Below are 26,467 nucleotides of genomic sequence, written 5' to 3'. Positions count from 1 at the left end.
TGTGTCCATTACAATGGACGTCACATGACGGGGGCTTTTTTTTTACTTTTTGCAACGTTTTACACCACTTGAACCCTTAAGTCCATACAAGTGGACGTTTAACAACCAATCAAACGGCAGTATAGCTTTGCTTGTTGACGTATGAAAAAAATCCACCACATGGAAGAGAGGCATGGCAGGGCTTCACCCCACACGTCGAAGTAAGGACCATTTTCAACAGTTATATTCATATTTATAGATATTTTATAGAAGATTTCATAGTTTTGATACAATATTGAAAGATGGAATGTATAAATAGAAGTGTAATATCATATGTTTCAGTGTTAGTTTTTACACAGGATTTTTTTCAAATATCGCTGTCCATTAGAATGGACATTGGGTCAGAAACCATGTTATTGAACTCAATTTACCAGTATTGATGAATGACCTTATTACTATAAAAACAGTACATCAGAATAAGAGAATGAGTTGATAATCAGTTGAAAATATTCCATATGCAGAATATACAGCCCTTGAAGTCCTTGAACTGATCGACAATGGAAATATCTCTGATATTGACATTTTTGGAAGCGATGAGGAAGATGGAGATGCTAATAGATTTCCAAGAGTTGGTGAGTGTAGAAAGTCAGTGAATATCATATAAAAAAAATAGTCATGTTTTAGTATAAACATCACATAATATCACATATAAGATTTTAAATAAATAAATAAATAAATAAATATATAAATACAAATGTTTAGGGCCCTTACATATTCAGGAACAGTATGGTGACAGCACAGACAGATAATGTTTTGCTAATGATTTCAGGGGAAGACAGGGATGAGGCAGAGGTACCATTGGTAGGGGAAGAAGTTGAGATTGAGGCAGTGGAAGGTCAGGATGAGGAAGACGGAGAGAATTATGAGCTTGAGGAGGCAGATAGAAACCTGTTACTTGAGGATGGCCCTTTTGCAAACATCACAAAGAAGAGTGATATTGAGTGGCGTCGCACCCCCTTTACCCCAGTAAACACGACATGGGAAAGTCCTGCTCCTGCTCCTGAACCCCCTGAGCCACTAACACCATATGGCTACTTCAAGCAGTATGTTCCCAGTGAGATGTTCCAGCTGATGACAACAATGACTAACATCTATGCAGAACAAAATGCAGTCAGGGGGTATAAACATGCATCAATTTCTGAGATTGAAGCCCTTGTTGGTCTACATTTGGCAACTGGGGCATTGGGTTTGCCAAGAGTGCGAATGTACTGGTCTTCCAGTATCAATATCGGCCTTTTCCGGGATACTCTGTCTCGAAACCGATTTTTCCAGCTTCGCTCCAACCTGCATGTGGTGAACAACAATGAGAGGCCTTCTGAAAACACTGATGTGTTCTACAAGGTCAGACCACTCTATGATTCCATAAGGAAACGCTGTCTAGAGCTGCAAATGGAAGAAGAACTCGCAATTGATGAGCAGATTGTGCCTTTCAGGGGGAAACTTTCTGTGCTTCAGTATATCAAAGGGAAGCCAGAACCATGGGGAGTCAAGATATATTTCCTCTGCGGCAAAAGTGGCCTTGCTTATGACTTCCTCATCTATCAAGGTGCCACAACAGAGCTCTCTGAGCAGAGCAAGAAGGTTTTAGGACATGGAGCAGGTGTGGTTGCCCACCTGTGCCAGAGAATCCAGAATCCTAACCACAAGCTCTTTTTTGACAACTTCTTCACTACCTACAATGTCCTTGAAGTGCTGGCTGAAAAGAAAATCCATGCGGCTGGCACAGCTAGGGTTGTCCGCTTTGCAAAGCCTCCACTGAAGAGTGACAAGGAAATGTCAAAAAGAGCGAGGGAACCATGATGTAGTGAGGAGTAGGGATGGAAAGGTGGTTCTAGTGAAGTGGTTTGATAACCGCTCTGTTGTGCTGGCCTCCAACTTTGTTGGTGTAGGAGATGAAGATGAAGTTGCTAGGTGGCAGAAGAAAGATGGGCAGTTTGTTACGGTCAAGCGTCCAGAGGTGGTGAAGAAATACAATAAGGCCATGGGAGGGGTGGACAAGCTTGATCAACTCATCAGCCTTTACAGGATTACCATCCGGTCCCGCAAATGGTCACTGCGCATGATTACTCATGCCTTTGATGTTGCTGTAGTGAATAGCTGGCTTGAGTATCGCAGAGACAAAGAACGTCAGGGCACTCAGCCACCGCTAGTCATGGATCTCCTTGACTTCAAATTGAATGTGGCAGAAGCTCTTGTGCGTTTGGGAAGCCCACGCATTGAGAAAACGAGGGAGGCCGAGCAGTTCCAACACACCCAGTCCATGTATGAGTCCACCTCACCATGATGAGCCCCCAAAAAGAGGGGAGCCATGGAAAAACGGCCCCTTCAAGAGGTGCAGACCGACATGCTGGACCACATGCCAAATTATGATGCAAAAAAAGAAGCAACAAGGTGCAAATTGCCAGGCTGTTCAGGAAAAACGCATGTCTACTGTGACAAGTGTCAGGTACACTTCTGTTTTGTGTCACAGAGAAATTGCTTCAAATATGCCCACAGAAAATGAGACTAAAATGACAGAAATGTGAGACCCTCAAGTTATTTTTGTTGGTAAATTGTATTAACCTCTGACGTGGAGGGAACGCGTCACCTTTGGACTGAGGAACACACAGTGTCAGCTAACGCTACTCATTAACAGGAGGCACCGGTGAGCTCCTTCAACGTGCTCCACGGTGCGTGAATGGAACGTATGAGGTAAAGTGGTAAATTCACTTGGTGTTTATATTCTCCCCCTCTTTTCTCAAGGCTCATGAGATGGACAACATGGTACCACATAGGAAGGACAGACCACAGACAGACTTTCTGTACTGCTGTGGAGCCATCACTGAGATTCTGAAATTTGGCTCCTGTCAATTACACTCTGGACACAAGGTGCTTTTTCTCATCATTCCAGGTGAGTTGATTCTGGATTCATACATCTGCACCACTTAAGTACAATATCAACAAAGACAGGTCTCGCATTATCAGCTGATGTTTGACCCTGTCTTGTAGAGGAGCCCTGCACCAACATCTAGATTTGAAACTTTGAATATTGAGTTGATAGGATGTGCAGAAACATTGGGGCAAGGTAGTATTTCTACAGCATAGGAGTACTGGTTGGTACATACACAATGCACAGATGCTTGTTGTAGGATTCAGCTGACTGAATTTAGAATCACAAGTACTTAGGTACAAATGTATAGTGCCATTGATGTAACGTCTCCATGAAGCTGCAGTTGATGTTGACTTTCAGTTTTTAACATTTTACTCTCTGATATGATGTTGACATTTTCAGCATACGCTGATCTACCACTGTCTTCCACACAGGTAACCCAGGAGTAGTGGGCTTCTACAGAACCTTCATGCAAAGTCTTCACAGTATGTTTGGCTACCACCACCCAGTGTGGGCCGTAAGCCATGCTGGCCACTGTGTACCACCAGACTCCATGGAAATGGTTGAAGGTTCGGAATATTCTCGAAATCTTTTGAGTTCAGGGTTTTCAAACTAATCTAAGTACATTGGAAGAGAGAGCATGAATAATGATGTTAATTGAAATATGAATGTTCATCACATATTTATAAAATATGGAAGTGGTTTAAATGAGTGTGGAGTTGAATATTTACACAAAAGTAAGTACAGAGAAATTTGAAAGATTCTCACAGAACCAAGTTTAGATGTTTTACTTTTTTTATGCAGATGTTTCCTCAGCAGCAGAGCATGACGTGTTTGGTCTGAACGGGCAGATTGAACACAAGCTGGCCTTCCTCAGGAGACATGTTCCCAGAGAAACCAGCCTGGTCCTGGTGGGACACTCCATCGGCTGCTACATTATTCTGGACATCATGAAAAGAAATCCTGAACTCAAGGTTGGTTGAAATAGCCAGGGTGGCTCATTAAAAAGATGTTAGTGTTAACACCTGTGGCTAGAAAGGTCTTAAACAGATCACTCTGTTGTAACTCTGTTATGCTGTTCATTCTGTACACATGACATCTGTTGCATTCTGTCCATCCTGGGAGAAGGATCCCTCCTCTGTCGTTCTCCCATAGGTTTCTTCCTTTTTTCTCCCTGTTAAAGGTTTTTTTTAGGGGAGGTTTTCCTGTGCCGATGTGAGGGAAGGACAGAGGATGTCACATGTGTACAGATTGTAAAGCCCTCTGAGGCAAATTTGTAATTTGTGATTCTGGGCTAAACAAAACAAACTGAATTAAATTGAATTGAACTCTGCTTTCTTCATGCAGATCATAAAAGCCATCATGCTGTTTCCAACCATCGAGCGTATGGCTCAGACTCCTCAGGGGAAGGTCATGACCCCTGTGCTGTGTCACATGCGTTATGTGGCCTACCTGCCTCTCTTCCTGCTCTCTCTGCTGCCTGAGGGACTCAAAGCCAGCCTGATCAAACTAGCGTTTGGCAACATTCGGTCCCTGGACCACACTGTAGTCCAACCTACTGTAGGTCTGCTCAGTGGAGACTGTGCAGGTTGGCTGTTATTTTGTCTTTACTCCTGTGGTGCTTATAATATTTCACTTTTTGTTAAGGATGTTACAGTGCTAGCTATATGGTTTTTTTGGACTGTTGTATTCCAAGCACATAAAGCCACCATTTATACAGGCGACTGAGAAGTTACATCCTACTACACAGTTGTGGATTGTGCAATGGTCAGCTGGATCTCCTCATGCTTAAAGAAGAGACAGGAGACACAAGGGGACAGATTTAAGAAAAGAAACATGGCTTATCATGCATGTATTTTGCTCCTGATATAGAAAAGCTCATCACACAGTCACACTGCAAACGAAGGACAGCTCACAGTCACACTTCACATGTGTGGTTTCTGCAATTTGACAAAGATTCCAAAACATTAACATTTGCAGAGCAGCTGTTCCCTCCAACTATTATCATCTAACTTGGTATGTAATACAGCAGGAGCTTTTCATCCATGTAGAGACATGATAAGATGCCTTCGAGAACAGAGAGAGGGAATAACAGTAATGTCTCATGTCTTAACAAAAGACAGAAACGTGCAGTTGCTGACCTGATGTGAATTTAATCAATAATTAATAAGATAAGATAAGATAAGATAATCCTTTATTAGTCCCGCAGCGGGGAAATTTGCAGGCTTACAGCAGCGTAGAGTAATCAACTTTGATAAATGCAGTTACACTTTAATGTCTGTGTCATGTTCCCACTATAACCTCTTGTAAATCTTACTTTTGCTATGTTTACACCTGCTCTTCAGAGGTGGAGATTAGTTGTCACTGCAAAACTGATACCTGCAAATTCCGTTACCTTAGCACATCTAGCAGAATACATAATCAAAGAATGAGTCAGATCCCTGGTCATTTTACTAAATATTGTGCATTATGTTTTGCTTGCAACGCAATGCTCTGCTGTTGTTTAAGATGCTTATTCTTTGGTCAGAAAAATGTTGTGCTAAAAGACACCCATCAGTTTACACACAAAGAACAAGCCTGTGAGTCATTTCATACTGTTCATACTGTTCATACTCAAACCAGTGGGATTTGTTTCTCTTTGTAGCCAATGCTATGTACATGGGGGGTCAGGAAATGAAGAAAGTTCTGGAAAGAGACAACATCACCATCAAGAAAAACCTTGAAAAGGTAAGAAAAGGCCTCGACAGATAATCACATGGTGGAATATTTGATAACATGAAAACCACATATGACATAAAGTCTACATGCTGATCAGTTAATAGTGTGTGTGCATGTGACTCTTTTTTAGCTTCTATTATTGTGTATTCTATCTAGAAATCAACAATGCCAGTAAACTGTCTGTGTGTTCCCATTTCCAGCTTATATTTTATTATGGAGCTGCAGACCACTGGTGCCCTGTTCATTATTATCATGACATCAAGCAGGACTTCCCACATGGACATTTTACACTGTGTGAGAACGGGTTCCGCCACGCCTTCGTCCTGGATGCAGGAAGGGAAGTTGCCAAAATCGTTTTTGAATGGGTCAGTGAAGATTTGAGGACATGAGACCAGAAGCTTGAATGTCAAATATGAATGTTTTGTTGATATAATTGCGTAGTGTGGTTTATATTCATCTTATTTACTATATTTGTATTGGTTGTCAATGTGACTGTGCTGTGAAACATCAACAGATTGTAATGTAATCTGTTTGAGAATGTGATGAAACATTTAGCCACAAAGGGTTTTAATCACACCTTAAAACGCTTACAACCAAATTCATGTGTTATCATACAGTATTGATAACCAGAGCAAGTGAAGACAAGACTCATTTCAAACTAATTTCATTCCAAACTTGTTCGATAGTGGAAAAATGATCAAACTTTGATCATGCACTGTACTGACTTGAATTGAAACGCAGATACAATAAGGGGTGAAACAACTACCGTGCTGAACGAGTGACGACGGGTTCAATGGACAACGTCAAACGTTGTGTTGGTGTGTATGGGAGCCTGCTGGAAGGAACCCACAGAATAACCATCTGTTTCAATCAATTACTCCTCCTGTGTTACAAGTGAAATCTTGATGAATTGATGTAAAACAAACGCAAAACTATATCAAAATATCTGTTTACACACTCTAGCACAACCATTGCAGTATAATCTGAGTCTCTTCTCTGCAGTCTCATGCTCACTACTTCACAAACATGATCTTCACTCAACAGTCTCCTGGCCCACTTCTCATCCGTTAGTCCAAAGTGCTTTCAGCAGGAAGGTTTGTGAAGAAGTTAGCTTTCAACTGGATAAATGAGACTTGGATTATTCTGCATGAGTTGTGAGAGTCACACAAAATGCAAAATCCATTCAAGACCTGGAGCAAGTCATAATCCAACTGTAATGTTTCCACTCAGTAGCAGTTCTCTTCAGCGTGTTCAGCTGTATAGAGGGGTTGAAGAGAACAGGACCTGAGAGCTCTGCATTGATTGAACTTTCTGGAGCTTCAGTGAAAACATGATCTGTATGTTTTGATATTTAACAATTATTCAATTAGTTCAATTGAAGATGGACATTATCATGTTGCAAGTATATATTTCGTAATAAAGGTATGAAAAATTCCAATTTATTTATGTCTTAAGCAAATGAACAGCTGGTGATTTAATAGTTGGAGGGGCCAATATAGAGAAGATTTACAGTGTACTTCCTTACTAAAGTCAAAGTCTTAAAATAAGAATGCAACATAACTACAGGAAAACATGTCACAAACGTTACTAATGTAACTTCAAAATAACTCAGCAACACTTTGGGACTCAAACAGCTCCTTGGTGATGGTCCTCTGATAGTCCTCTGTCTCATACAGATACCAAAGGGGGTCTCCGTGTACAGTGCGTCAGCTTTGCTTTAGTTTTTAGCATTGCAGTGGGAATGAGAACGGCTGGGACCGATGCCACATATGAAGTCACAGTGTAGCTTTCCCTTTTGAGCAGTTTCTTCTCAAAGCTGTCGCTCTTTACACCAGCATACATTTGATTATTATTATAATAATTTTTAGTTTTTTGGGTTTGGTGAAGACACAACCTGATGGGAAAAAACCTGAGACTGTGAAACGTGTTGACACAAAGGCAAGGACCTTAGAGAGAGCGGTCAGACTCTTTGCAATGTGAAAACGTTATTGAGCTTGGATGACCGAGAGAACACAAAAGGGAGAAAATGAATAGGAAGGGAGAACATTTTTTTTTTTTCCTCAACCTCATAAATAGAAATTGTTTAGGAAAGCAATGCCACTAACCAAAGTCATTAGTTTCTAAATCACTGGCTTCTACTTGTAGCTTTTGCCCTGCTTGCTTGAGTTACCAGGAAGAGGCAGAGTTAGGTACCTGTGAACTTGTTGTGTAGGGATTTCTTATAAGAATATGCTCATGTGTTTCATTCACACCTGCTGAGATCCACAAACCTTGAAATGTGGTCTTGGCTTTGCTTATTGATTCAGGTAACATCAAAAATAAAGATGCTATCTGGATATGCTACCTGGAGATTGATGATAGGTGTAAATAAGAGTAGAAATCATTTCCCTCCACTTATACCCTGACAAACCAGAGATGACGACTTTACCTCTGCAGTTGATCAGGTTATATATCGATTCCACCACTAAGAACCTTCTATTGACTTTTGACCATCATGTCACTAAACTAGTTCAGTCTAGCTTTCTTCAACTTAGAAATATCACAGAAATCAGATGCAGCTCGTCTTTAATGGATCTCGAACTATTAATTCACACTTTAGTTTTCTCCCATCTTGTTTATTTTAAATATACAGAGACTCTTTCTCTCTACAGTGCTTTAGTCAAGCTGCTCTAAATCGCTCACAGCTGGTTCAAAATGCAGCTGCCCGGGTTATTAACTAGAACCAGCAGTCCGTCAGGCATAATCATGAATCCCACCGCATTTCTTGGCAAGCCTTGCTCTGCTTAGCTGGATGAGCAAGAGATACTTAAGGCCAGGCATTGAACCTTGAGTAGTTAGGGTCAGGAGAGCTCATTGGTCTGGATACGTAAGCATGTACGCCTGGCCAATCCTAGCATTGGAGCTACCAAAAAAAAAGAAGTTTGATTCATAATAAGGCGTCGATCCCACATTATCCTTCCCAAATCCTCCCGAACAATTACAAAACACTGACACATCTGAAGCGCTCTCTGCTTCTTAGCAAAGGGACATATAATATTATATAACTGCAAATGAAGACACTAGTGTCAGATGCAAATGTAGGTGATCCGTGTCATGTCTCTACGGTATCAACAGAGTCACAGCTGCTCCTCCTCCTCTTCCCCTCTCTACTCTCTCTGTCTGCTGGTTGCTCACGGTGCCCCTCTGTCTGGTCTGCATCAGTTCTTTGGTGAGAAGAGGGGGTTTCTGGGAAGCTCTGTCCAGGCCCGAGCACCTGTCTGACGGTCACATTCACCCTGGAGCTGTGGATGTACCTGGAGCACACGGCCCGGTCCTGCTCTGACAGCGGCTCCACCACAGAGCTGTCCAGTAGGGATGAGGCCAGGCCGCAGGCTTCCATCTCTAAAGCTGAATCACCCTGGGGTGCTGCAACAATGCGTGGGACAGCATGGTAACGAAGGCGGCTCTGTCCCGACATCACCATCACGTCCCCACTGTGCATGTACATAGCAGTGGGGGGGTCCTGTCTGTCGGTGCTTCCCAAGAGGAAAATAGCTGATTTCCCAAAACTATCAGAAAAGACAACAAGACCCCCAGTGAGGGTGTTAGGAGTATTTCCTGTAGTTAACCTGGCAATGACGACATATTCTGTCCCATATTGCATATTACAACATCCTCAACTACTGGTGCAAAAACACAACTAAACAAAAGTGCTTGGCATTCTAAAGCCCTGAATTTGTAGGAGAAGTCCTTCCTCTCAGCAGTGTTTATTTCCCCCTCTCACCTGAAGGACAGCAGCGGTCGGCTGTGATCTAGTTCGGATTCATCCACATGGATTCCCAGAGATGAGTCAGATCGGTAGTAGTTGAGGATTCCAGCCTCTGCGCTGAAGCCCGGGAACCCACAGGCCGATGTAATGTGGGAGGACAGTGAGTGGAGATCAGCTGGGAAAGGAGTGTAGTGGTTGGCAGAGTAAGTCTGTGAAGTGAACAACAAAGGCAAACGTTGGAGCGTTGCATGAGAAAAGCGGCTTGCCGAGATATGTAGTAACAGGCTGGGACCATTTTCTTTCAATATATTTTACAAACTCGTCCCGCTTTGCAACAATTACAAGACTTTAGGCCAAATCTTTAAAAAAAATAAAAGCATCATCTCAAAAAGTGGAAGAGACAAAAACATCCTTAAATTTGCCACATGAGGACACAGTTTATGTTTTTAGATACTCCTGATGGCCCTTATCACATAAACCTTCATGGCTTTTGACAATGACAGTGCTGTATAGACAGCATCACTGTATAGGATAGAGCTGACTTTAAGAGCCTGTATTTCTTTCCATTTTGTTCTGTTCTCTGCTTTTATTCTGAAGGCCAGTATTACAGACGGATGAGATAAAGAGAGAGAAATGAGAGAGAGATGCATCAGAAGTCAAGGGTGATGGTCACCATCTGAACCACTAAGCCACTGGGCTAAATCTCCACTTTGTTAAGTGCAGCTAGTCCCCTGATGTAGAAGCTATACACACTGTATTAACATAGTTATAATAATATATAATAGATAATAGTATATGAATAGTAGGGGGACTTCATCCATGTCCACAGAGCACTGACTGTGTGCTCATCTCATGTCTCTGTCTCTTGCAAGCCTTTTATCGTTCACTAGAAAGTATGATTCATCATTTCATAGCCTCACATCCGTGTTTGAGATCCAAAGGAATAAGAATGTTGTGATTAAAGGTCAAATATAAATAAATATTGATAAGCTGTATGTCTGTGATCAGAATATTGGTATTCATTTCTGCACTAACAACTCCATATGAATGGAATTCTACCTACAGGGTCCTCTCACAAAGCCGGGGGAGTTGATTACCTTGGTATCCCAGTTGTAATGATATCCCAGAGTGACCCAACGCAGCCTTTCAAGTAGAGTCTTTGGTTGTGTCTTTCCAGAGGGAGGACAACTGTGGGGATCAAACACGGTACAGTTACAGAGACAGGCTGGAACCACGACACTGTCAATGAGCATCTAAAGTGCACACATTTAATCTTGCACTCCGATGACATTAGTTATCTTCTTTCCTATTCCATGATTTCCCTTCCCTTGTTAAAATCAGACTATACAGATCCTTTTGAATACACAGTAGTGCACAGTATGCAGTAGTTCTCCTCAAGACCTGCCCAGTCTTTGTAGGTTTACATCGGTAGAATTCCCTGTGTGTTGGCAGTGAAAGTAGCTAACTTCTTACTATGTAAATCACAGCACTTGTTCATGAAGAATCTGTGGCTCTTTGTTCTGCACTAAACAGACAACTGGTGATTGTTCTTATTCACTAAAGGAATGCAGTGCACTGGGGCTTAGAGCTGGTGGAATGTAAAAAGATTGACTTGGCCTCAAGAAGTTTCTGTCTGTTGCTCCATGAAACTAAAACAGAGTTAAGACAATTGACTGTGAAAGGACGGCCAAACATACACATCAGTCCTCTTTAAGGGACAAACTGTGCAAAGGAGACTTTTTAAAGAAGATACGCACAAAACTAGAAGCAGAGGGAAACCGCTAGTCTAGCTCGATCAAAAGAGAAAAATAGCCCTGAGTTAAGTAAAAACTTCCTCCCTGCTTCTACCTGAAATCCTTTAAAGTCAAACTCAAGGCCCGCGGTACAATTATATCCGGCCGGCGAGAAAACCACTGACTCCCCCGCTGTGTTCCTGACTGCGCATTCTGCTGATAAACTGGGCGCACTCACTCGGCGATCTGCCGACTTTGCAGCTCAGAAATATTCATTCGAACTGCTCAGAAATCCGTTTGCAGTTGTCGTGGAATTATCACCTGTGAACATCCAAATGGAGTTGATAGGCCTCCAGTGTAAGACACACTCAAGGCAAAGTATGAGTGTGCGCTGCACAGTTTCCAAGCTTCATCCCGGAAACGATGCCTTAACTCCGCCTACATCCTGCTCTAATGCTCTGCATGTTTGGAAGCACAGACCTGTGTGAGCAGCTTTTCTCTGTGATGAACACAAACCCTCACAGGAGTCGTCTCACTGATGCACACCTTCACTCCATCTTGAGGTTTTCACATCACAGGGCCTAACCCCAAACATTCATGAACTGGCAGCCAAGAAGAGATGCCAAACATCTGGCTCTACAAAAAATGCGTAGCTTACCTAAATATGTTTTCTTTTTGCAATGTATCCAATATCCTTTCTATCCTGTTTAATAAATGTTGACCCTGTTTGGCCCTCGACGTTGTCCCAGTTTATAATTTTGCCTCTCGCCAATTGAGTTCGACACCCCCGCTTAAAGGCCTGGCACAACAACAGTTAACTGGCCCAGGCTTAAGGTCAGACAGATTTAGTCAGAAATTTCTCACCTAAGGCCATGAACACTCTTGTCCCAGATGTCCTGGGTGTCAGAGGGAGACATGTGCATGTCCAGGTTGCAGACGTTAGGCTTCTGAGGGTAGGTCTTCAGACACTGTCTGACCCAGAAGGGTTTGGAGCCCGGCAGAAACGGGTTGGAGATGAACATGAACCCTGAACAACACACAGCAGTAAAGTACTGGGTCAAAGTGAACATTTTGGATCAAGATTAAACCCATCTCACTGGAGCACTGTGGTGGGACACAGTGCTGTGCAGTAGTATACCATAATGAAAGAAGATGACACAGTCGGGTGACACATGAAACAAAAACCTTAATAAATAAGTGGGGAAAAAACTGCAGATGCTTCCAAGCAGAGTGTGAGGGCTCACTGAATAACTGGATATATAAAATACCTTCATAGTCAGGAGATCTCAACTCAACTGACATGTTTACAATGCTCTCCACCAACATCATCAGAACCGCCATATGAGGGAATATCTGATACTGTACAGATATACGGAGCCCTGAAGCTGTTCAGTAGGCTCTTGTTGAAACAAAATCACACTTAATGTTGCATTTCCCTTTCATTTGTCATGCATCTGTATTTTTCTCCAAGAAAATACTATGTTGAGTGTTGGTCTAAGAGTGTGTTGAACTCTTAGTATTTGAGTCTGATTTTTGGTGTCCTCCTTTACCTGGGTAACCCTGCAGGCCGAAGGCTCTCCAGTCTCTGACAGGCTGTAATCCAACCGTGGCAGCCTCCACATCACTCACTCCACAAGGGTCCAGTATAGCCGGGACTACCTGTCAATCACAGACACATACACACTCAAAGGAAATATCACTGGCTCTGCAGAGTATAACAGTGTGTTTACTACTCTTACTTCAGTATAACAGTGTGTGTTTACTACTCTTACTTCAGTATAACAGTGTGTGTTTACTACTCTTACTTCAGTATAACAGTGTGTTTACTACTCTTACTTCAGTATAACAGTGTGTTTTACTACTCTTACTTCAGTATAACAGTGTGTGTTTACTACTCTTACTTCAGTATAACAGTGTGTGTTTACTCTTACTCAGTATAACTTCAGTATAACAGTGTGTGTTTACTACTCTTACTTCAGTATAACAGTGTGTTTACTACTCTTACTTCAGTATAACAGTGTTTACTACTCTTACTTCAGTATAACAGTGTTTACTACTCTTACTTCAGTATAACAGTGTTTACTACTCTTACTTCAGTATAACAGTGTGTTTAACAGTGTGTGTTTACTACTCTTACTTCAGTATAAGTGTGTGTTTACAGTATAACAGTGTGTTTACTACTCTTACTTCAGTATAACAGTGTGTGTTTACTACTCTTACTTCAGTATAACAGTGTGTGTTTTACTTCAGTATAACAGTGTGTGTTTACTACTCTTACTTCAGTATAACAGTGTTTACTACTCTTACTTCAATATAACAGTGTGTGTGTTTACTACTCTTACTTCAGTATAACAGTGTGTGTGTTTACTACTCTTACTTCAGTATAACAGTGTGTTTTACTACTCTTACTTCAGTATAACAGTGTGTGTTTACTACTCTTACTTCAGTATAACAGTGTGTGTTTACTACTCTTACTTATAACAGTACTAACAGTGTGTGTTTACTACTCTTACTTCAGTATAACAGTGTGTTTACTACTCTTACTTCAGTATAACAGTGTTTACTACTCTTACTTCAGTATAACAGTGTGTGTTTACTACTCTTACTTCAGTATAACAGTGTGTGTTTACTACTCTTACTTCAGTATAACAGTGTGTTTACTACTCTTACTTCAGTATAACAGTGTGTGTGTTTACTACTCTTACTTCAGTATAACAGTGTGTTTACTACTCTTACTTCAGTATAACAGTGTGTTTACTACTCTTACTTCAGTATAACAGTGTGTGTTTACTACTCTTACTTCAGTCTCAGGTTTCCTCGTTGGTCCTATTTTCTCTCACCTGGTCACGCGGTACTCTGTTAGAGAAGTCAATGACATCGCTCAAATCTGGCGGAGGGTTTCTTCTCTTGTAAAACTTGAACATTTTTCTAAATGCATCTTCGCCATGCTCCACCACTGAGGCTGCCATCTTGGCCATGACGTCATCTTCTTCTTCTTGGTTCATATGGCGGTAGGGATCATTTCTCTATGGTGCTCTACCGCCACCTGCTGGTATAGAGTGTGTATAACTTACACAACTTAATAAAAAATAATAAAAACGTCTCACATTTTCTCAATAAATGTTTTGGTGGAAGATACTGAAATAGTATTTCATAAGACTTACTTCTTAACTTCTTTTGCAGAATATTTATATCAAAATGCATTCTTTATCTTTGAAGTTTCCATTAGATGCCTTCTTTCTTGCTCATATTTCTGACTGTACAAAGACATTTTCTACTGTTTCCTCTTGCCCACAATAGTTGCATTTTCCTGTATGGTGTTATCCTACTTGTAGTAGCGTACTGTCCATATCTAAGTCTCGATATTACTTTTCATCTCTCCTGTTCCTTCCTGCGGATCCCATTTCTCCCACTTTCCCTCTGGACTTGGTAAAGCCATTGTCCTTTTTTGTCTTCCTCCCACCTTTCTTTCAACCTCTGTTCGATAATACATTTGGTCTGTGATTGACTGAGGCTGACTATAACATCAGTGCAGCTATTTATTGCGGCCTCTTTTGCAGCTTTATCTGCCATTTCCTTTGCTTTGACACCAATATGTATGTGATATGGACCCATCGTTTGAATTCTGTATAATGTTTGTTGTATTTCAATAAGGATGGTCTACTGTCTGAATGGCTGTTCGGTAAGCTTGCTAATGAAGAGCTTGAGTCTGAACAAAGGATTGCCCTCAATGGTCTCATGTCCTCTATCCACTGTAGTGCTAACATTATTGCCAGTATTTCTCCCGTGTACACACATAGTCCCTCAGTTATCATTGATCTATTTTGACATTAAATTCTGGTACAATAAATGCTATTCCTACCTCGTTTACTTAACTCTTTAATGCGTCTGTGAAAACCTGGACATAACCATGGTAACTGTCAATATGTGCCTGTATTGTATGCAAATTGAAATCACCCGCTCTGTCCATGTTCTTCTTTTTGAATAATGCAAAGTCTACTTTGGCTTCAGGAAGTTTCCAGTGCTATTGCAGGCAATGGAACTGTTGGAGAAAAACTTAATTTACCTATTTTAAGTTGTGTTCTGCTTTTTCTCATACTGTCCATCCAAACCTTCTTGTCTTTCTCCTCTCCTTTTCCCAGCACAGATCTAAAGTGTCCTGTGTATGATGTTCTTTACTGTGACCCTGTAGATTAGCCCAATAACTCAATGCTGACTTAGTTCTTCTTAATTCTAGCGGCTTTCCTCCCATTTCCATCTGTAATGAAGCCGTAATCTCATTGCCTGATAGTGAATATTATCCTATATTTTGAGAGGTGTGCTTGCTGCTGATCCATACAACCATAATTTAAGGTAGATCTAATTAATCCACTATGTATGGCTTTCAAAGCAGTTCTATCCGCCCCCTTTCACTTCCCACCAAACACCTCTTTATATTTAGCCCTTTTTTACATGTGTCCACTACTTTTTAATATGTACAGCTCATGTGACCCTTTCATCAAACCACAACCACAAAGTGTTTTACTCTCTCAGATTCTTGATTATTTTTACTTCAATACCAATTTGTTTCCTTGTAAAGAACATTGTCTTTGTCTTATCTACTGAAAATGTAAAACCCCATATATATATGACCACTCTTCTACCTTAGAAATGACTCTCTGCAGTTTTTTTACTACGAATTCCACATTTCTCTCCCACTTCCAAATTGCGTGACACTCCCATTCCATTTTCTATTACACTGAACACATAATTTATCATAATGGAAAATAGTAAAGGACTGATTATACTACCTTGAGGCGTTCCATTTTCAGTACCAAACTTTCCTGAAAAGCTCTTTCCCCTTCTGACTTCTATAAATCTTTTCAGTAAAAAAATCCTTATCCATCTATACATCTACCCTTAATACCCAACCTGCAAAGTCTTATTAATAACCCTTCTCTTCACATCATATCATATCTCTATGTCAAAGAAGACAGCCACAACACTTGATTGAGGTAAATGCTACCACATCAGGGGCTTTGGGCCATTCTTTAGATGGTCTGGTATGGTGACACCTATGTTACTCTCCTGAGTTTGCTTATGTCCCCTTTGTTTTTGTCCCTGTCTTACTTTGTATAATTTCTTAGGTCATATACGTTTTCATGTATGTGTCTGCACTTGTTTTGTACTCACTTAGACAAAAAAGAAGAAGGAAACAAAAGAGTAAGTTAGCTTGTTAAGGTCACGGTCAGGACATAAAGGACTCAATGACACCTTATCCACTATGAAAAGACATTGTGGGATAAATATGAGATGTGCAACCGTAATGCTGATCAGGTGTAGAGACAGACTGAAGGCAGGTGATGAGGCCAGTGGAGCCTTAAAGGGCTGAGAGACAGGGGACTAACAAGCACAGGTCACAGGGCTTCAGTTTAATGCATGAATGAAACGGGAATACGAGACAGAATATGGCTTCTTTAACAAGTCATGATTTTATTTATAACAATATAAATCCCTCATGTCCGTAAATGACACAACTGTAATGTAATGTAATGACACAAAGCCACGTTATCACTCCGGTCCACCAGGGGGCGACATGCAGCCTTAACGTTGGTTTGCGCTGCTAAAGAGGAGAAGAAGGAGAAGAAGAAGGAGGAAACATGGCGGCGCCGTCCAAGAAGGTGTTCGAGGTCTTCGTGTCAAAGATACCATGGACGACAGCCGGCAGTAAGTCTGTCTCACGGTTCAGATAAGCACCATGTTGAGTGGCGGTCTCTGTGTGTGTGTGTGTGTGCACGTGCATGTGTGAGTCTCCACTGCTGACACCGCAGATAACCAACAGCACGTGACGGGGATGGACATCTCATAATAGGAGGAAAGTCAAAGTCAGCATCACTAAGAGCTGCTTTCTGTTCAATATGCATCATCAATCATTTCCGGGTTACTAGGTTAGCCTTAAACTAATGCAGTGGCCGTTTCTCAATACCAAGTATTGTCAAGTTTGGACTTGCAAACTTGCTAGTTCAGAGAGTACAAACCGAGGATGCGAGGATGCAGTACGGTCATTTTGCAATCGGAACAGCAGCGAACTTGATGACGTCACCGACGTCACCAACTCAGCTCGTCGGTCCCGCCTACTCCGGTTATCTTCAGTCATATATATTGGCAATAAAACGAAATATGATATAAAACACAACCCTGCCTTTTTTCGTTTTCATTTAGAAAATATTAAAATATTAATATGTATATATTTTGTGTTACATCTGCAACCACAACCACAGAGACACCGGAGCCAGCGGCACATCTGGAGAGGCCTTGCCGAGATAAGGCTGCTGTCAGCGGGCTACATGAGCACTCACCGCCCGGTCTCCTCTCTGGACCTCTCATATCTCCGACAAACGTCGGCGCTGTTTTCAAACAGGCTCTATCTTGATAAATTGACCGCATATTTTAAGTCTTAACAACTACATTCTCGCTTAAAAACATCTTAAAACTAAATTCCGTTACACAACAACAGCAGTATTTAGACAATGATAACTGACATTGTCGTCTCTTGTTTGCTGGTGAAATGCATTCTGGGATACTTGGCTGTCCAAAGTCCACACAAGTCTCCTCCGATGCATCCCCGATATAATGGGCGGAGCAAGGACACTTCCGGGTATTTGGACCGTACTTGGCTGAATGCGAACTTGTGTTTTGGAACAGTACTTGGGCCGCGCTAGATGACGTTTCACAAGTTCAGGAGGACACAAGTACAGAGAAGTTCACTTATTGAGAAACGGCCAGTGTAACCTTCATGAAGCTACCGTAAAGTAGACTGAAGTGACGTAGTGTAGCTACTACCAGAGCCCGTCTACGAAGAGCCTGGGCACTCCCTATACGCCCCATTGTACCGATTTTGGTTGTAGTTCCATGAGACATCCACTGGGGGTGATCGCGGAGATTGAATGGGAGTCTATCGGGCTAAACGTAGACTAATTATGCCTCTTTCACCTGCTTGTCGTTGAAATATGAAATTTTATTGTAGATTCCGCAAGTTCAATATAGATTATGGTTCAAAAGTCAAATGAGTGAGTACTTATGTCCTTTCGATTTCTTACAGTTTGGGCCGTTGTTGGCCAGTATACGCTAGCATTCTGCTAATGATGCTGATTGGTCAGGGACGGACTTGCGACTGATTACGACCAGAGACCCCTCTTGACGGCATCTGAAGCTGAAGCGCATAAACATTATCTTAAGGAGGACTTTCCGTCGAAGTTATTTTTGCGTACTGTATTTATATTATATATATATATATATTATACTATTATATGTTAATAAAAGGAAGTGCCGAAGTGATTCAGAAACTGCCGTAAAGCAGTACCTCTGACAGTGTGACGTCATCGCATTTTTGAACACCTTTTTAGAACAGATACGTGACCTTAAAAAATGCAATATTCAGCTGAGTTTATTATTTTAGCCCCACCTTTGATAGCTACTTTCAAATTACTTGACAAAAAATTACATCGTGAGAAAAGTGGATTCTGAGGATAAAACCGTTGGCTCCCATTCATTCTGGACTAGACGCCCCGCATGGTCAAAGATTATTACTGCAACCAGTCCGGAAACCCGGAACTAACCCATTTGAGTGCCAGTTCTCCTCATATTAGACATTCTCTGCTACTACTAATACATGAAGCTACCGTAAAGTAGACTGAAGTAGACTGAAGCTACCGTAAAGTGACTGAAGTGACGTGTGTAAAGTAGACTGAAGTACTACTAATACATCAAGCTACCGTAAAGTAGACTGAAGTGACGTAGTGTAGCTACTACTAATACATGAAGCTACCGTAAAGTAGACTGAAGTGACGTAGTGTAGCTACTACTAATACATGAAGCTACCGTAAAGTAGACTGAAGTGACGTAGTGTTAACTATACTGGAGCACTGCGTGTAGCTGAAGCATCATTAGTGCCCCAGCATCGACAACGTCGGGCCGTGAAGGGCCAGTTGAAACTGTACGGATTATTCAGATTAATATTTTCCACTCATGGCTTTTTGGGGCTACTTGCCATGCACGAAAACTCACCAAACTTTGCACACTTCTTAGTCGTGGTGGAAATAGAATGATGTGGGTATACACATAACTTCAAAACTATTCTGCTATAATCACAACATTTGCGGCATATGTTCACGTACCATCCTGGAACATACTCTGAAATGTTCATTCCATTCTGCCCCTAGGGGGCGCTACAGTAATTTGTCCCTTTTTGGGGCTTTTTTTACTCATTTTCACGTGTTGTATTTTAAAGAACCCCTTCTACATTATTTATGAAATCGACTTAAAATTGGGTTAGAATGATCTTAAGATCTTTATGTTGAAAATGTAGCAAAATCAGGAGTTGTCATGTAAGGACCTTGACGTGCCGTGGCGCCCATTTGCCATGAAACAGGAAGTTGTTGTAATTCCAAGGTTCATTGTCCAATCTGCCACATTTCTTATGCATGGTTCTGGTCCAGGCCTGAGCGCCAAAATGTTCACATAGTCATAGCGCCACCTTCTGGCAAAAGGAAATTACACATTTTGTACTTTCATGTACTCCTACTAGCCAGTTAATCAACTTTAAATTTGGCAAGTAAAGCCTTAACACATTGATTATGCATGGTCCTGAATATAATGAGTTTTCGTTGAATACTGTTGCCGTGGCAACACATTATTTGCCATGAAAATGGAAGCTAATATCTCTGTGGCTTGAGATACTCAAAAACTTATGGAACTTCGCAAATTGTCATAGGTGATGAAAATAAATATTTCATACGGCATCTGGGCATTGCAGTTATTAATTGCCTCGATAGCAGCCCCTACAAATTTTCAGAAGAATGTTGAAATTTTGTAAGCACATGTATCAGATGTAGACCTAAGAATATGTTTCTTGGGACCAAAGTCAAACCCATGCGGAAGTTGGACATTTTCATTTTTGTGTCAAATTTAGCATAATGTTGGATAATTTCTAGGAGGTTTACTTTAAGATACTACTCCTAGGGTATTTGTCAGATCCATTTCAAATTTACTCAATACAATCTAAAGGCCTTTGTAATTAAAACGTATCCAACACTATACCTTTGGAAAGGCTTAGCCGTGGTCTGGTGGCCATTTTACGTGATTCTCCAATAAACTAGCTGATGTAACTCCAATGGACTTGCTTGAATCTGCCACAAACTTGCCATGCTTGATTAAAGTCATGGCTTGAGTATGTTGACATGCCTATTTCTACTTCTAGTCAAAGCGCCACCTACTGGCAAAAGGAAATCAGCCTTATATGACAAACTGCAAACAATTTGACATGACATTTACATGATGATCTTAACAGTTTATATAGAAATGATATAGATAAAATGCATGTTTTTCTGTTTTCTCTCGTGCCAAATACTGGATTCAGGAAGTGCTGGGATATTTGCATTGCATCATTTACAGTGTTATACACTCCACGTCCCGCCAGTACCCCGACATGCACAAAGCGCGAGGGCCCGTTCTTCGCTGCATCTTTAATTATTTGTTGAGTAAGAAGTTTGAGTGAAACTCCAGGTTTGTGCTGGAGAATATGACGTGTTCCTGTTTGTTTTGCAGAGGAGATGAGGGAGTACTTTGGACAATTTGGCCCAGTGAAGAGGTGTCTTCTTCCATTTGTAAGTTTTCACAGTAATAGAATGACTGAATCCCTGTTCTTGCCAAACCCGCACAATAGTGCATAAATTGCTTGTGTTTATGTGTTGCACCAGGATAAAGACACAGGCTTCCACAGAGGATTCTGCTGGGTGGGCTTCACAACAGAGGAAGGACTGAACAATGCACTTCAGAAAGACCCACACATGGTGGAGGGAGCAAAGGTAATCATAAATGTAAAGTCAGGTGGATATAGATAGTTTCACATAACCGTTTATGGAGTATGTCCATGCCATGTCAGTTTCATGTCTGACCTCTGATATCTGATTTTACAGGCCTTTCTGTTAAATATCAGAATGATAGGGAGGGCGCTCCAAGCAGTTAGGGGCTCAGTGCCTCACTCAATGGCAAAGGGGCATTGCCCTGGCTGTGAACTGGCACCCCTCCAGTTACCATTCAACACTGAATGATAAAATAGAGCTTTCTACAATGATCGGCTAGATATCAGCGGATTAAAGCAAATAATGCTAATAAGTTTGTTCTTAGACATCATACTACATATGATAAGGTTTCAGTATGAGGCAGAACCTGAACATATTTATTATATCCTCTATGTATTATTTCCTTATGGATTCCCCTGTTCTCTGTTTTCAGCTGCAGGTTCAGAGGAACAGACGTCCATTTGCAGGGCAGAGGTCAAACAGAGACGGTGAACATGACTGAAGCTCCGATACTGCTGTGTGGAAGAGACTGACATGTGCTATTGTTATCGCCTGGCCCAGTTCACTAAGAATGCGTTTGCCCCTGCTGCCTATTTGCGGGACATTTAGACCAGTATGACCCAAGTTTGTCCTTTGAACATCTTCAGTGACTTTGGGCCTGACCATGATTGCCGATGTTTTAATGCTCTGTGCAGTAGTAGTGCTATTTATTGTCAGCGATAGGGTTGTACTTCCTGTAAGCATCCTGTCACACTCCATCAACAGTAAATAATGCCTTTATAAAACATAATTTACTGATCTCAAGTGTAAAGCAGTAAAAACAGTGTTGGAATCATTTTTGAATTCAATGTTTTTTGATTTCCACTTTCACTTGTACTGTAGTATTTTGTGCAGTGGTTACACTGCAGTCCAGGATCTCAGTACTTCCTTTGGCCAATGGTGGCTTGTAGCTGGCATTGGATCATTGTTACTCATGCAGTAAAGTCTAAACAGCAGTGGTGTAGTTGGTGGAAGTGAAACTCATTTTGAACGGTTTTCTTTTGGACTGCAACTTTTGATTGTTTATATTATGGATTAGTCTTCTGGGTTTTTTTTCCGATTCATTTATTGATTTATCAAAAATTGACGCAAATTACCAAGAGCCCAAAGCGATGCCTTCACAATGCTTTGTTTTGTCCTAACAATAGTATAAAGGGCGAAAGTATTAGGAAATAAATGACAGGAAAAGCAGAAAATCCTCACATTTGTGAAGCTGGAACCATGACATTTGGCAATTATCAAGAAAAGATGACAAAATGTTCTGTCAATCGACCTATTGATAAACAAAAACTGTTGGTAAGTTGTATTTGTAACAAAGCAATATGTTTTATAAGCACTTCATTCAAATGTATAGTTGTATAGTAAAAAGTAGGCAACAGATATCTAAACTGTATGTGGCGTAAGAGTAGGCCTACAGTTGGGAAAACAAAATACTCAAATCAAGTACTGGACCTCAAATCTGATCTCAAGTACTGTACTGGAATAAATGTACTTAGTTACATACCACCACTGCTAAACAAGCATTGTGTTGCCCACTGGTCTAGCATTTCAATTGAAAATTGATGTCAAAGTGTTACAAGAAAAAAAGGTTGTCTTTTTATTCCTCAATTAGCCTTTAACGTCAATGTTTGGATGAGAAAAATAATCTATAATATAATCCTGGGAGACGTGGGTTCTTCGGTGATGTCAGAGACCAGCATCGTGGACAACACGACGAGCTGATCAGGAGCTCTTCCAGCAAAGTTAGCACCGAGATGCACCGCATGACAGCAGAGGAAGTCTGTCTCCTAGCAACTCCTCTACCTCACCAGAGACATGAGGGCCGGAGAAAGTTTTAGCCTGCCATATAAGAAATGAGATTCGGCCAACATGGACGGTAGGTTGCCTGCAGATTAAAGTTGCGGATTAGCAGCTTGAAGGTTGATGGTTTGAATCCCTGGCCGGATAGCACAAAAATCTGGTAAAAATAAGAGTAATATCAGATACAAGCTTTTGTTGTGTTCCCTCATGCCTCTCCAGATTCTGGAAGCGTGTTGTGTAAGGGGCTTTTGAGTGGATTACATGCAGAAAAGTAATTCACCCATGGGGATTAATAAGGTAATATTCTGTTTTATTCTACTCCAATAAACACGGGTGCCAACTCACGGGGGGGAAAAGATGACAACGATGTGACCCCCTAGGGGGTCCAGGGCCATCCTCCCGGGATCATTTCAAATAAATAAATCAGCTTCATAATGTGGATTTACAGTCGAATTTAGCACGAGGATATAGAAAGTATCTATATAGATATATAAAGATTACAAAGGTATTTTAATCTCAACTCTCCCTCTTCATTCTCTCTGCTCATAATCTTGATATGTTCTTGTTATTTATTGTACTATACCATATGTTAACATATGTTTGATATTCTTTTCAATCATATCTTATATTGCCGTACTTCATGACATATATTAAGTTAAATCTTGAACTATGTTATACTTTATACTTTGTTATATACTGTATATTTGGCAAATGCTAAATGGCCTTTCTAGTCCTACGACCACTGGAAGGGCATTGACACTACATGTCATCTTTCACCCATTCACACCCACTCATACACTGATGACAGAGGCTACCATGCACATCAGGACTCTGGCCATTTTAAGCCATTCATACACCGCAGACACACCTGCTCTACCTCTAGCATATGTTACTGTGCTACTACACCTTATGTGTCATAACCCACATCATAATGTAACATATTATATTATACTATGTCAATATGTTACATTGACTCTTGCACTATATTCTATTACAAGAGTACAGACAAACACAGTACCATTGCTTAATCATACTATATATTAACCTTTTCTGACTTTGCTGTTATCAATCACACCATGTCTGGTTCCTGCCACCTCCAAAAGTTTTCCGATGACTCCTCCATTGTTGGATGTATCACCAGGGACAACGAGGAGGAGTACAGAGGACTGATTGAGAGCTTCTTTACAACCGTTGTGTATTCTTCAGAAGCGAGCCATTAGAATAATCCATAATGTAACTTATCATGAACATACTAATCAACTATTCATACAGTCCAAAACTCTCAAATTTCCTGATCTGGTTGAATTCAAAACTGCCCAAACAATCTTCAAAGCCAGAAATGATATGCTACCAAAAAACATACAGGCAATGTTTTCTGAAAGGGAGGGACGTTATAACTTAAGGGGACAGCTGAACTTCAAGGTCCACCACACACGCACAACGAAAAAGAGCTTTTGTATCAGCATCTACGGAGTTAAATTGTGGAATAAGTTAAGTGTGGAAGTACAGAAAAGCCAAAGCATAAGACAGTTCAAAAACAAATATAAAGACATCGTCTTCACAAAGTACAGAAATTTAGAAAAGCCTCTGTAACATTGATATGTAGACTGTAGTTTGTAATATACATGGTATTTGTATTTATATTTGTAATATCTATATATATAGTAACTTATAATATACATGTATAGGTATTTATAATGTAATATAAATTGTTTATAGTATATATATATATATATATATATATATATATATATAATTGTATACAATTATATATATAATTGTTTACAATATTTGTGTGTGATTATATTGACTATTTATAAATATACGTAGATATATATGCGTAGATATATATATATATACACACAATTATTCTGTATTCTGTATTCATATTTGTATGCATTATTATAGCTTGCATTATACTGACATGTTGGTGACATCTATCCAAGCTAAATTGATCTATTAAGGGGTAGGACTAGATAAGTTTTTTTACTTCCTCCTACCCCCTTTCGAGCATGTAGAAAGTTTTTTTTTTAAATTTTACTTCTTTTGTCTCTTTTATTTTTTATTTCATCTATTAATAATCAATTGATAATCATTAATTGATTAATAATCATGTTTTTTATTGCTTGCATGTTCGAAATAAAGACAATCAATCAATCAATCAATTCATCACATGGTGCAGCAACAACCACCTGAAGCTCAACATCAGCAAGACCAAGGAGCTTGTGGTGGACTACCAGAGGAACAGAAGCCCCCCTGTCCCTGTTTTCATTCAGGGAGGGGAAGTGGAGAGGGTTGAGTCCTACAAGTACCTTGGGGTGCAGATAAACAATAAACTGGACTGGACACACAACACTGACGCCCTATACAGGAAAGGACAGAGCAGGCTGTTCTTCCTGAGGAGGCTGAGGTCCTTCAATGTGTGCAATAAACTGCTCAAGGCATTCTACCAGTCTGTGGTAGCCAGCGCCCTCTTCTTTGCTGTGGTGTGCTGGGGTGGTGGCATCAGGACTGGAGATGCCAACAAGCTCAACAAGCTGGTGAGGAAAGCCAGCTCTGTGGTGGGTCTGGAGCTGGACAGTCTGGAGTCAGTGGGTGAGTAGGAGGATGAAGGCCAAACTCGGAGCCATCCTGGACAATCCCTCTCACCCTCTCCATGAGGAACTGTGGCAGCTGGGCAGCTCTTTCAGCCATCGGCTGATTCTACCAAAGAGCAGGACTGAGCACTTCAGACGCTCATTTGTGCCCACTGCCATCAGACTGTACAACAACAGCGGAGACCACAGTCTGTCATCATGCTGACCAGCCCCCCCCATGTGGATATACTGTACATTTTTATTTGTATTCTTGTTTTTTATTTGTATTCTTATTTTTTATTTTATTCTATTTTTATTTTATTGTATAATATGTGTATTTATTATCTGTTTCTGTGTAGTTGAGCTGCTGCAACACCCGAATTTCCCCCATGGGGATCAATAAAGGAATATAATAATGTCACCTTATCGTGCCATTTGTCCCCAAATCCTATTTTATAATTTGTATTTTTATTCTATTCTCATTTTAGCTTATATGCCATATAACATTTATATCTGTTATTTTCTATACTTTTTATGTCTTGGTGCTGCTGTAAAAACAACTGGGGATCAATAAAGGTTTATATTATAAGTTTAGGGCATACAAAATAAATAAAGGTTTATATTATAAGTTTAGGGCACACAAAATAAATAAAGGTTTATATTATAAATTTAGGGCACACAAAATAAATAAATTAGCAACAACCCAAACCACCCAATCAGCAGTTAGAAGCGGTGCTGGGTATTTTCAGTTCGATTTTTTTGGATTGACTGAACCAAACCCTTTTTGTTTTTCTAAACTTTTGTGTATGTGGTCCGAGCCCTTAGCCAACTCCGGCCCTGCTGTGGTGCCCCTGGCTCTCAGCTATGCTTGGATTGCGCCTAATTCATTTCAATTTAATTCAGTTTGTTTTGTTTAGCCCAAAATCACAATGAACAAATTTGCCTCAGAGGGCTTTACAATCTGTACACATGCGACATCCTCTGTCCTTCCCTCACATCGGCACAGGAAAAACTCCCCTAAAAAAACCTTTAACAGGGAGAAAAAAGGAAGAAACCTATGAGAGAACGACAGAGGAGGGATCCTTCTCCCAGGATGGACAGAA

At 40.7% G+C, this 26,467-nt stretch overlaps 3 protein-coding genes across 4 annotated transcripts in view; 2 read left to right on the top strand and 1 right to left on the bottom strand.

The window, feature by feature from the left end:
* ldah (lipid droplet associated hydrolase) overlaps positions 1 to 7,064 on the top strand; it is a 9,244-nt gene extending 2,180 nt beyond the window's left edge. Inside the window, exons 1-7 of one of the 2 annotated variants that reach the window (XM_054613251.1) lie at positions 2,598 to 2,683; positions 2,782 to 2,929; positions 3,343 to 3,477; positions 3,713 to 3,882; positions 4,256 to 4,496; positions 5,553 to 5,635; positions 5,827 to 7,064. In XM_054613251.1, coding sequence (XP_054469226.1) covers positions 2,791 to 2,929; positions 3,343 to 3,477; positions 3,713 to 3,882; positions 4,256 to 4,496; positions 5,553 to 5,635; positions 5,827 to 6,015 — 957 coding nt within the window. In that variant the 5' untranslated portion in view covers positions 2,598 to 2,683; positions 2,782 to 2,790 and the 3' untranslated portion in view covers positions 6,016 to 7,064. Of the gene's footprint in view, positions 1 to 2,597; positions 2,684 to 2,781; positions 2,930 to 3,342; positions 3,478 to 3,712; positions 3,883 to 4,255; positions 4,497 to 5,552; positions 5,636 to 5,826 lie in introns of those variants that run through there. The other variant, XM_054613250.1, reaches the window with a different exon arrangement.
* Positions 7,065 to 7,079: 15 nt separating this feature from the next.
* On the bottom strand, positions 7,080 to 14,106 carry alkbh1 (alkB homolog 1, histone H2A dioxygenase). Its single transcript, XM_054613249.1, has 6 exons — positions 13,948 to 14,106; positions 12,658 to 12,766; positions 11,972 to 12,134; positions 10,472 to 10,562; positions 9,390 to 9,583; positions 7,080 to 9,174 (listed from the first exon to the last, which is right to left on the bottom strand). Exons 1-6 carry the CDS (start codon positions 14,083 to 14,085, stop codon positions 8,718 to 8,720), a joined length of 1,152 nt encoding a protein of 383 aa, XP_054469224.1. The 5' UTR covers positions 14,086 to 14,106; the 3' UTR covers positions 7,080 to 8,717.
* A 2,597-nt stretch (positions 14,107 to 16,703) lies between these two features.
* Positions 16,704 to 21,784, top strand: slirp (SRA stem-loop interacting RNA binding protein). Its single transcript, XM_054613252.1, has 4 exons — positions 16,704 to 16,813; positions 20,693 to 20,751; positions 20,845 to 20,952; positions 21,383 to 21,784. Exons 1-4 carry the CDS (start codon positions 16,747 to 16,749, stop codon positions 21,449 to 21,451), a joined length of 303 nt encoding a protein of 100 aa, XP_054469227.1. The 5' UTR covers positions 16,704 to 16,746; the 3' UTR covers positions 21,452 to 21,784.
* Positions 21,785 to 26,467: the final 4,683 nt, after the last annotated feature.

The sequence above is a fragment of the Anoplopoma fimbria genome, chromosome 15 (assembly GCF_027596085.1).
Source record: "Anoplopoma fimbria isolate UVic2021 breed Golden Eagle Sablefish chromosome 15, Afim_UVic_2022, whole genome shotgun sequence".
Classification (NCBI taxonomy): Eukaryota; Metazoa; Chordata; class Actinopteri; order Perciformes; family Anoplopomatidae; genus Anoplopoma; species Anoplopoma fimbria.
Note: the sequence above shows the minus strand (reverse complement) of the source record. Positions and strands in the feature narration are given on the sequence as shown.